Source organism: Bipolaris victoriae, assembly GCF_000527765.1.
Source record: "Bipolaris victoriae FI3 unplaced genomic scaffold scaffold_115, whole genome shotgun sequence".
NCBI classification, from domain to species: domain Eukaryota; kingdom Fungi; phylum Ascomycota; class Dothideomycetes; order Pleosporales; family Pleosporaceae; genus Bipolaris; species Bipolaris victoriae.
The window spans coordinates 80919-91943 of record NW_014575277.1 but is presented as its reverse complement, the minus strand read 5'-3'; the positions used below and the strand labels follow the sequence as shown (position 1 = coordinate 91943).

Here is an 11025-nt window from a genome sequence, read left to right as displayed (position 1 = left end):
CTCCCGCTAATGACGTTCGAGAAAGAATAGAAGCAAAAAGAAAAACAAGAAACAAATGCTATACGCTCAACAAGACATTGCTCGGGAGACCCCAACATGCGTGTGCCATAAACAGGTCAATGATAGTGCAAGAATGCAAATTGGTCATACCGTCGTGTCAATTGTACAATTAAGATGCGTGAAAAAAAAGAGGGCGCAATTTCTTGTACCCGGCTCGAAGATTAAATCATGGGGGTTTCGCCACCTTGGTACACACCGGCTTGAAGTGTGTCTGGTGGCATATTGGCGCGGAGCTCCTTGGGGTTCCTGTAGAAAGGCTGGCTGTTCTCTGGAGGTATGACTTGCTCCATGGGCTGAGGGTAGGGCGGTGGAGGAGGTGGAGGTGGTGGGATTTGGTTCACGTAGGAATCAGAATGACTGCCATCTGCAGGGGGAGAGCGGGCACCTGGACCCCGTGGAAAGGAGAACTCGGGCACACTCTCATATGGAGATACCTCGGCACGGGTCATTGGCGGCGACTTTGCGCGTTGAGGCCCGCGACTAGTGCTACGCATGCGTTCAGTGACCCGCTTGAAAGTCATACCAAGATTCTCGCTCACACTACCGCGTCCCCGTCGGTGAGCATGTGGGGAGCTAGAGGTCGAGGGGTTTGTAGGCGACATTTCCGTGGGCTTCTCGCCTGGGCTGTTACCCTCAATGGCAATGTTGATCATGCCAACACCGCCAATATTTAGCGGTGGTGGGGGCGGTGGTGGTGGAGTTGCCAAATGCTGAAGCTGAGATAGCAGAGGGGGCGCCGTCTCGTCCGGAGCCAAAACCACAACCTGGCTTTCATGGATGGTCTCGGCAATGCTGGCTGTAATCGGAGGTGGGCTATGACGCTTGTAGTTGGGTGGAGGCAAAACTTCGGGCATTGTGTTTTGTCGAGCATGACCGCGGGATCCCCCCAGAGAAGGGCGTCGACCAACTACGGGGTATGTGGGGGAGACATACGAGCTAGACGGCAGCTGCATATCCTGGGGAGGAGCCGACATTGACCGTTGAGGTGAAATGGGCTGTCCAAACGTTGTTGCAGGAAGAAGAGGACCGATGTCGTCTTCCTGTGCACGTGGAGAACCTTGGGCAAATTGCATGTCATTGGGGATACTTGGCACAGCAGGGATGTCCTCTTCGTTTGGATCAGCAGTCATGTATCGAGGGTGGCGCATGGCACGTGGATTTGCTGGCAGGCCAATGGGCACAGATGTCGTCGAGGTTGGACCAATCGCAGCTCGATTCGTAGGCGAGTACCTTTTGCTGATCTCTGGGTCCGCAGTTTGGCTTCTCTGGATAGGGTCTCGATACATGGATACTGAGCTCAGCATGTCGTCGGTGTGCGATCGCTCGTGGGAGACGGGTCGGAAAGCAAGATCGCCGGGGTGTGGAATGATTGGAGCAGAGGGTCGTCGAGCCAGGGACAGCCTACGCTCCTCTAGCTCTCGAGCAGCCAGTGCCTTCTTCGACAAGGCTCCGGGGCGCATGCGTGAGGCACCTGACCGTCCCGAAGTCAAGGATTCGGGAGATGGGTCTCGCGTGTGGACTCGGGTGCGACTGGACTCCCTCAGCACTGGCGTAGGCTTTCGGCTCATGGATCGGTCGCGTGGTGCATGGCGCTCAGAAGAAGCCTCACGACGGCTGCTTGTGACACCTTCCACAGCACGACGGCTGCTGCTCCTTTGGCGCGGACGAGCAAGTTCTTGGTCAAGGAAGGATTCAGATTCTTCCCGATGCATAGGTTGAGGGGATACGGGCGAATTCTCTCCACGTGTGGCACTCCGGCCGCGATAATCTGCTGGACGACGGCTTGACGCTCGGCTGGCACCTTTGCTGCGGGCGCGTGCGGCCCCTTCAGGCGATTCTGTGCGTTGTCCTGCTGTCTTGGAAGAGGATCTGGTTTTGCTCGCTCCATGACGCACTCGGCTTCTTGCGGTACGAGTGCTGGCAACTGATTCAGTAACTACAGGAGAAGCAATGCCAATCTTGTAGAACCTCTCATCATCAAAGTTTTCCGTGTTGGTGCCAGCCTCTTTCTTGGTAGAAGAGTAGATGCCTGCATCCTCTGGAGACATTGGTACAGGCGATGAAGGAGAGCGCTTTGCAGGGTGAATGTAACGCACACCAGAGCGCCCACGGTTCTGTGAGTCCTCACGGTTGCGGCTGCGTGTGCGCGCGGTGCGCGAAGCAGGTCTGTCTTCGTTTCTTGAGTTGGTGCGGTTCTGGGCATAGTGGTTTGCCTCCTCAAGACTGCTGATGTATTGATCAATGCTGCGTGCCTTTGCGCTCTTGATGCTTGCGCCGGTCAACGGAGGACTCAGTCTGTTTGTGTAGCCGGTCTCTGGGCCTTGCTCTATAACAACAGTCTCCTTCATATCGAGATGGAGATCCTGGATGTTTCTACTCTTGGAGCTGGCACGTGAATCGCTGCGCTTGTCCTTCAAGACTTCGAATACGCCTACCGCTGGAGACGGTAGGTGATCGCTCGACTTTTCAGGGTTGAAGGTTGTTGCAGACAACACGAAATCCTTGGAGCCGCTTGTTGCACGTCGTGTGGAAAATGGCAGGGTTTCTGCTTCACGACCAATATTGTCAACGGCAGTCCTAGGATGAGATTCACCGCGTTGGCCACGGTCAGGAATAGCCAGCGAAGCGAGAGACTCATTGTTTGTCGTGCCTCTACTAGCATCGGATCGCGAGGGAAAGCGCTTCCGACCGTAAGAACCCGGTGTTGCAGTCCGCGCTGAAGAAGGCTCTCGAGAAGCATCACGAGTAGCGCGTCCGATCCAAGCATGATTTCCAACAGCAGGGCTGATGGCAGATTCGGCAATGGGGGTGACACCAGCATTCATGGGTGTTTTGTCATCCTCCTCGTGGACGATTTGCTTGGGTTGTGGACCACGGGTGAAGTCTGTGACCAGCTTGAGCGAAGCCATCCTAGCCGCCACTCTGCTGCTACCGATACTTGGTGGCGACAAAGGTGGACTCAATTGAGAGCCCAGTAGTGCTTGCTTCTGTGCAGAGAAGACAGCGTCCTGAGCACGGGGCGAGAACCAGGGCTCGGTGGTTTCCAGACCCATACACGAGAAGCATCTTACAGCCAACTCTGCCTTGCCGTGTGCGACGGCATACTCACCCCATTTCCGGACCAAGTACGATTGTCTCTGCCAATCAGTTGGGAAAGTTAAACATGTGAGCAATATAGCCTCCATGTAATACTTGCGAGACACATAGACCTCGATGGCGTCGTTGTGCTCGCCCAACCCAAGGAAGATTGCGACTGCAGGATGAATGTCGCCCTTTTCGAGGAGGCGCTGTACAAAGGCCTCACCGACCTTTTTCTGCGAACCCTGACCCATGTTGCTCAGAGCCAGCAGCATCCAGTCGGAGGAAGTCATCGACTCTGAACCAACCATGGACGCCATAAGGTCAGCACCGAGGTCACCCAACCATTTGGAAAGGAGCACAGCAGCAGCAGAGCCAGGTGGGTGACGTGCAACTAAATAAAATTGTCAGTTCGAGTCTGTAACAATATACTAAGGGAATCTTACGTTCATCCTGTACTAGCTCGTCAATGTCATTGTCCCAGCCAAAGACAACTTTGAGCATGTTGAGTCGAAGGTCGTCCGGAGTGCGTTCTGGTCCGAGGTCCGAAGGGCGGAAGGGAACATCGCCAAGCCGGGCTTTGGTAAAGGGAAAGAGGTCCATATGCTCAGTTTTTTGAGCCTCTTCAGGGCTTCGGAGAACTTCTTTTCGTAGCCCTGAAGTTGCATAACGAGATGATGATGCGGTTGATGATAACGACCGGATTGACACACTCTCACGTGTTGATGTACCCATGAGCGAAGATGTGCCCGAAGAGAAAATGGTACCTGAGCCGCCAGAGCTCTTGGACCGCGTAGAGCGTTGGGAACCCTGTGAAGGCCTGTCGTATCGGTAACGTGGAGCACGGCCGCTTCCAGATGACCGCGAGCTCTGAGAGCCTCGACTTGAAACAGGACTCAGGGGTCCAACACGATCGCGGCGCTCCTCTTCCAACTGATCCATCTCTTGAGCAATCTTCTGCAGCGGCGACATAACGACGCCCTCGTCCGCGCTGCTCTCGGATTCGGATAGCGTTATCGGCAATGACTTGGCGGGAAGTGCAGTGAGTGGGGTTTCCATCTGTTTCTTCTGCTCATCTAGGGAGATTGGTGGGGATGGCGGTGTGTTAGCGGGAGCATGCTGAACATTAGCAACCATGGTTGCTGGGCCATTGCTAGGATTGAGGTCATATTGCTGGATACTCGAGTTGCGTCCAATAGTGAAAAGGGTGGCAGTGGGTCCGTAGTTGCAAATAGCGGCAATGCCATCAGCCGTGGGTACAGTTTCGTAGGAAACTCTCTTTGTACGAACATCCCAGGCGCAGGTTTGCCTGCAGTGACAATCATCAGCTCAGAAAGGTCAGGTGATCAGTGTGATACATACCCTTCAGTATACTGCACAATGCGGCCATTCTTTGACCAGGCAAACCAGCAGGGACCAGGCTCCCGTTGCTCCTTTTGGTTGAGAACGCGGATCACACAGGGACTGTCGCCTGCATGAGGTGCCTTGGGTACACTCCACACGCGGAGATCACCATCTGCGGTTTGGGCCGCCAGCATCTCCGACTTTTGCTTGGATGATGAGCCATGCCAGGCCAGACCCGCAACGGGTGAAGGATGTCTGGGAGTAGTGAGGGTGTGAAGAATGGTAAAGGAAGGTTGCAGGGTTGCAATCAGTATGGATCCATTGAGGTAACTGGAGCAAGTCAGTGGAAAGGGGCTCAGGAGATGGACCAAAAGCTCTCTGGAACGCACCCAATGGCAAATGTCCTGCAATCTGCGGCGGGTGCGAGTGCTGTGATGGGGTCAAAAATGGTCCTTGCCGAGAGGTGCTCGGATGTTGAGGGTTCAAAGAGTATGATGTTGCCCTGAGCATTTCCTGGTTGACTCGTTAGCACCTTGGCGCCGATTACACGGCAACTACAGCACCCCAAGAGACTCACCAAAAGCAACATTTCCGTTTCTCATCCAGGTTGCGACCCTGATTTGTTCATATGACGCAAAGCGAGCTACTTCATCGCCCGTGAATAGGTCCCACACAATGGCGGTGGAGCCGGCGTCATACGACACTACCAATCGGCCCGCGCCTCTTTCACTGGTTGTGTCGACAGATATCCACGAGACGTCTTCACGGTGTCTCTCAAAACGTCTCTCTACAGCCAGGGTATCGTGGTGAAGGCACAGGATTACGTTGCGCTGGGCGTAGAGCAGGAAGGAGCCGGTGGCTGCACAGGGCTCAAAAGCAAATTCGTCCTGGCCGGGCGTCGGGGGCTTGAGCTTGACATCGTTGGAGTGGACCGAATTGCTTTTGATAGAATTGGAGTTGGCGCGCTGCCTCAATCCAGTCGACATGGTGAGAGCTGGATCTGTGCGGAGGTCGGATGGTGGTTAGTCGGGGTATGTTCCGCCAGGGCGCAGGAAGCGCATTCCGGTTTGCAAAGAGGCACGGAGAGAGATGAGGAGGGGGAATCTGGGGGAAGACGCAGATGTAGGAGGAGGAGCGTGCAGGAGAAGGAGGCAAGTTTGCAACTCACTGCAGAGAGCAAGAGCGCGCTAGACGGGCGATGCGCGGACAGCTCCACGGCGTCTGGAGGAGGGTACCGCTTGGCCCCGCCTCGGTCGGTGGTTGTGACGGAGCAAGGATGGACGGGGGGGGAGCGGTGGCGGGCAATTGTTGCAGCAGAGCCAAAACGAGCAGCTGAAGAGTAGAGGGCAGACAGACAGGATGAGACACAGCAAAGCACAGGAATGGGCGACGAAAAAGGACGACGAGCGAGGAAGCGACAGGAAGCGCAGACAAAGTGTGCAAGTTGATGCGCGAGGAGGCCCGGCTATCAGTAACGGCGCTTAGGGCAGGCGAAGGCCGAGATGTTTGCTCGAAATAGGACGGCAGAGCATCGATTGGGCATTTGAGAGGCGTCAAAGGAGCTGGGGCAACGCCGCCTCATTCGCGGCCGGGTGTGAAAGGTCGAGTGTGTCGAGAAGAGCATCCTGGGAGCCAAGGTGGTGATGGGCGACGTTAGTGGTTAGGTTGGCGCCGGCGAGCCTGTGCGGACTAGACGGGCAGCCTCTCACAGCGCCGGACGAGGCAGGCACGACGAGCAGCCCATGTGCCTGCCGCACCACCATCACACTTTCGCGCTCGCTCCTGCCCAATCACCGCCCGCCCCCAGCGCCCCCACGTGAAAGGGCCCTGTCGCATCGACTCCATGGCCCGTAACCTGCACACATACGCAGTCCACTACTTGCTACTACTAACCAACAACGCTGCCCTCTTCTCATGACTCTGAAAATGCGGTGACGGTAGCGCCAGGCCACTCCTCATTTTCTGCTGTTCATGTGCGTCTCTCCGTCCCTGGCACGGGAGGGGAGGGGGGGCCAATACACGGCTGCCCGACGGTTCGCATATGTACGCCCGAGCTACTGCACCACAGCACCCACTCGCACCATGCTTCGGGAACGTCCATGTGAGGCGGTGGCACTGTGCCTGGGAGACAGTGGCTGTAATCTGTACTCTCGAGTATACATGCATGTATACACTCATACTGACAGAAAAGAACATCACACCGACACACACACTTACACACACACCCCGTACCATGGTCCTTCCGACACCTTGCCCTGGTCCTGGGATATCCCACCGCGCTCGTATACAGAGTACTGTACTTTATATCCCACCCAGCAAGCAGCCATGTACGACGTGCTGCAAACCTTGCTTGTCCCACTCTACCCGATACCCAATCCATGCATGGCTATACATATGTATACATGCATACATACATCCATACCGCATACTGACATTCAGACGCGACATTGTTTTTCGTGCAATCAAGTCCACCACCGCCCTGTGCCTGGCTCAACCTCCCACACACACACACATACACACACACTACTTACAAACTGGCGAGCCCAGGCTTGGTTTAATCTGATACGCGGATCTGCTTCCCCGATCCGCGAGGGATGATGTGCAGCACGGTATCGAATCAATAGCAGCGAAACAAAAGGGCAATGATTGCTCCCCCCCTCCCAACGCCCTGAATCACCCTTTTGCTGCTCACACCGTTTACCCTACCTCACTTCGCTGGATGTGTCCAGATGCGATTGCGGAATCGGCCTTGATTCGGGCGCACATGCTGGGCTTCCTTGCTGCGAGTAGTGTAGTCCATTATGCATCCTTCTTCACACTTGATGTACATGTATGCACACACATACACATATTATCGATTACCTTACTTACATACATACGGACAAGCCTGGGTTTGTCTAAGCATTGAACACAATTATCTCGCTTACCAACCCAAATATTCTTCTTTTATCCCGCGTTGCCCTCCCCCCCCTCCCTCGAAACTCGAATCTGATTTGGTGCGCGCCTCTTGAGCAACCCCCAGCTACAAACTTGGGGGGAGGGGGCGCTATCGCATGCCATGATAATTTCGTAGAGCACCTCATCACAACCCCGTCACATCTCGTCACAATCACAATTGTCGAATCAAAACATGCACAAACTGCAAAGGCACTTTTCAGAAGAGTAATGTAGTAAGAGTGTTATCAATTCTCATTCGTGATTCAAAAAAAAAGTCCAACTATGGATGGTGAGGGGGGGTATCTAAATAAAGCTATATAAAGGGTTGCATGCCGAGCGTGTATGCGTGGGTGTATGCGGGGTATCTAGAGAAAAAATGCGAAGCGAAATCTAAGCCACACGAGGGTTCAAAATCAAACAAACTCTCGCAAGTCCCGTCTCGCAGGGGTTGGTGGGTGGTTGGGTGGGGGTATCCATAACAAAAGTGTTTTTCCAACAAAACACTGCCAAAAACAAAACATCAAAGACGCCGGATGTAAATGCCCGAATTCCTTCGCTATGCTTCCCAAAGGGTTCCCGAGGTCCCGTCCTCGATAAAGGGATAAACTCCAGCCGGCGTTGCCGCATAAGATGCAAAACATGCGGTGGCGAGCTGGAATCGTCCTGTTCCATCTCTTTCCGTCGTGATTCGACGAGGCCCGACTGCGGTCGCAACCGGCGGAGCGCCAGTCGAGCCATGCGTGCACAGTGTGCACTGTGCTATTGGCGCAGCATGGGCTGCGCCTGGATGTGAGCACTGCCACAACCCTGACAAGGTGGCAAGGATTGCGGCGGTGTGAGGGATGGAGGCACCGCCTGTCGCGCGTCAGGCGGTACGTCTTAGTAGTAGTAATAGTAAGTAGTAGCAGCGGCCGAGGGTGACGAGGCTGCACGTGATGGAAGCTCATGTGACCTGAGCGGCGCAAGTGGTAGCGCGATGTGCACGCGCGCGCGTGCGCGTGCAAGTGTGACGTCGATGGTTGTCAAGAGGCCGACTGATAAACATGCATCAAAACTGCGGCGTAACTGGGCGCAGTCATGATGACTTGAGAGAATAAGAATGATGGTGGCTTAGCAAGTCGTGGTGATGAGTGCTCATTCAACCTGCTCGGGTGACTCTGCAATAGGAGTCATTGGCTTGGAGGTGCGGCGCTGCTTGCGGCCACTGCTGCTGCGGCGGCGCTCGCTCTTGGGCTTCTTCTGCGCGTACAGTGGAGGCAGAATGGGAAAGGCCTGGGCCATGGGGGGAACACGGGGCGGTGCTGGTGCCTCCTCGAGGAGTGGGCAGGCGAACTCGTCGTCAAAGTCCTCGCCAAACAGGTCGGCATCGCTAATGTAAGACGATGGCGGACTGCGGTGGTCAAGCGAGGGACCGGTTGGCCATGATGGGTAGGCACATGAAGAGCCGCGGGTGGAGAAGGACTCGGTCGAGTAGGTGCTGTAGAGGGAGCTGGTAGGCGACGACATGTTGTTTCTTGGCGAGATGCTGATGGGGATGGACTTTGAAGGCGACGAGGCTGGTGATGGATCGAAATGCATTGTAGCTTGTGGATGGTGAGATGTGTAGAGGGGTGGGTCCTGTGTATATAGAGACTTGCGGGCACTTTCGGCGCTAGGTGGTTACTGTGGTTTTCGTGATTTTTTCGTCAAGCAACGTGTGCCGGCAACTGGACCGAGGGCGCGGAAGCTTGGAAGCGGGCTGATGATGTATGACGCCGATGTGGATAGGCAAAACAAGGTTGCCGGTACTAACAGGGTAGCGTCGGGCCTCGTATCGGAGAGCGAGATGGGAAGGGTACGATGTGGCGAGCTGGGGCCCAAGGCAGTAGTTGGTGGAGGATGCAGAGCAGAGCGGGTGCAGGTGGGACGGTGTGGGCTATTATATGTCGCAGGTTCTACACATACACAGACATGTGCATCTACCATGTACACACACACACACACACACACACACGGAGGGGTCAGGCGTTCGAGTCAGGCAAAGCAATTTGCAGCGTCGCGGGCGAAGATCAGAGGGCGGTCTGGCCATGGGGAAGACGGAAGGCTTGTTCCATATATCTGGCCGTGTGAGAGTTTGTTCCCTTATTGCGCCTTCGCTCCGGACCGCGCTGAAAACGCCTGGGCTGGCCTTGGGCGCAGTGGGCAGTGTGTGATTTGCGTTTGGGGGCACGAGTCGGTGAGCGACCGCTCTTTGCAAGGCGAGGCCTGTCATTGGCGGAACCGCGGCCGCGCAGACCGCTCAGACCGCCCCTTTGCAAACACTGCCCAATTCCGGCTACTGCTACCGTCCGCCCCGTTCTCTCCCGGCTGCCTACCACTACTCCGTACCCTACACTCCAACACACAGACACACACACACTCGCATACATGCACATGCAAACCCGCCCGCCCGCCAGCCGAGGGTGCCACCCCTCTACGCCCTGTAACGCCAGAAGAAAAAAATTCAAGAGAAAAAAAGAAGACCAGGGGGAAACCTCCCTAATTCACCGCGCCAGTGCGGACACATGGGCATGGGGGCGAGGGGGGGTGGCGGTGGGGGGTGGTATGGCCCTGCGAGTATGTGAGTGTGTGGGTGTGTATGACAGTGACAGCGGAAACAGCGCCCACGACTCATCTGCACGCCACGCCCGGCTCCTCGCGAGGGCATATGCGGATAAGATTAGTGGTTTTTGCCGCATACAGTAAGGGGTCAGACAGAGGATCATCTCGGGGATCATGGCAGAAGCAGAAGGGAGACCCTTTTTGCCCTATGCCCTCGTATACTACTGACTCTCCCCCACGCCTACGCCGCTGTCTTCACCCGCCGGCTTGTGTGGCATGGGCAAAAAAGGAAGCACAAGCGCACGTCCCCGGCTGTCTGTCCGCTTCTCCGCCCTGTGAGTGCGAGTGCCCTGCTGCTACTTACTGCTGCCCAAGAGAGCGAGGGCACAGAAGCCAATGAATTCTAATCCGTCCTATGCATATGCCACCTCGTCCCGCTCGCCTGGTGACTCAGATGGCTGCTGGCTTCGGGAGGTGACTCGGCTGGTTGTGCCAGCTGCTAGTGTATCGTAGCCACCCACGCAGACACATGTCGAAACACTCGGCCTCGATAAAGCTTCTCCATGTCTCACGGGCCAGGGCTGACGCTTGCGACCCTGCGACCCTGCGACTTGCACTTGCAACCTGCGACCTCTCGCCTCCCTAGGTGTCGCAATCACATGCAGTTGCATGGCCGATCAAAGGGTCCAGTGGATAGATAGCAGTCGCTCGTCATCTCTAGCCTGCGGGGCCTGTCACGAGCACGCAGCGAACCAAACAATACCTACACCCCCGGGCTCAAGTGCACTCTACCGCTACTAGCAGATACTATAGGTGTAGAGTCGGGAGGTCGTTTTTTTGCCAGACTAGAGTACGTACACTATGTCCATATATGTACCTTGCCACCGAGTCGCCGTGGAACAATACTTGCCGGCCCGACATGTGTCTCTGGCAGTATGCACGCCATAAGCACTCCCTGGGGGGGGGGGGGAAAGTATTGTTCAATTTTATATAAGGTGTTATTAATTTTTTTTTAAAAAGAGTATA

At 55.5% G+C, this 11025-nt stretch overlaps 2 protein-coding genes across 2 annotated transcripts; both read right to left on the bottom strand.

The window, feature by feature from the left end:
• Nucleotides 1-221: 221 nt before the first annotated feature.
• Nucleotides 222-5468, bottom strand: COCVIDRAFT_110848 (hypothetical protein; the record flags this gene model as incomplete). The annotated part of the gene is made up of 5 exons (XM_014696737.1): nt 222-3532; nt 3585-4447; nt 4501-4812; nt 4872-4995; nt 5060-5468. 5 exons carry the CDS (start codon nt 5466-5468, stop codon nt 222-224), a joined length of 5019 nt encoding a protein of 1672 aa, XP_014552223.1.
• A 3085-nt stretch (nt 5469-8553) lies between these two features.
• COCVIDRAFT_110881 (hypothetical protein) lies at nt 8554-8925 on the bottom strand (the record flags this gene model as incomplete). The annotated part of the gene is made up of 1 exon (XM_014696736.1): nt 8554-8925. One exon carries the CDS (start codon nt 8923-8925, stop codon nt 8554-8556), a length of 372 nt encoding a protein of 123 aa, XP_014552222.1.
• Nucleotides 8926-11025: the final 2100 nt, after the last annotated feature.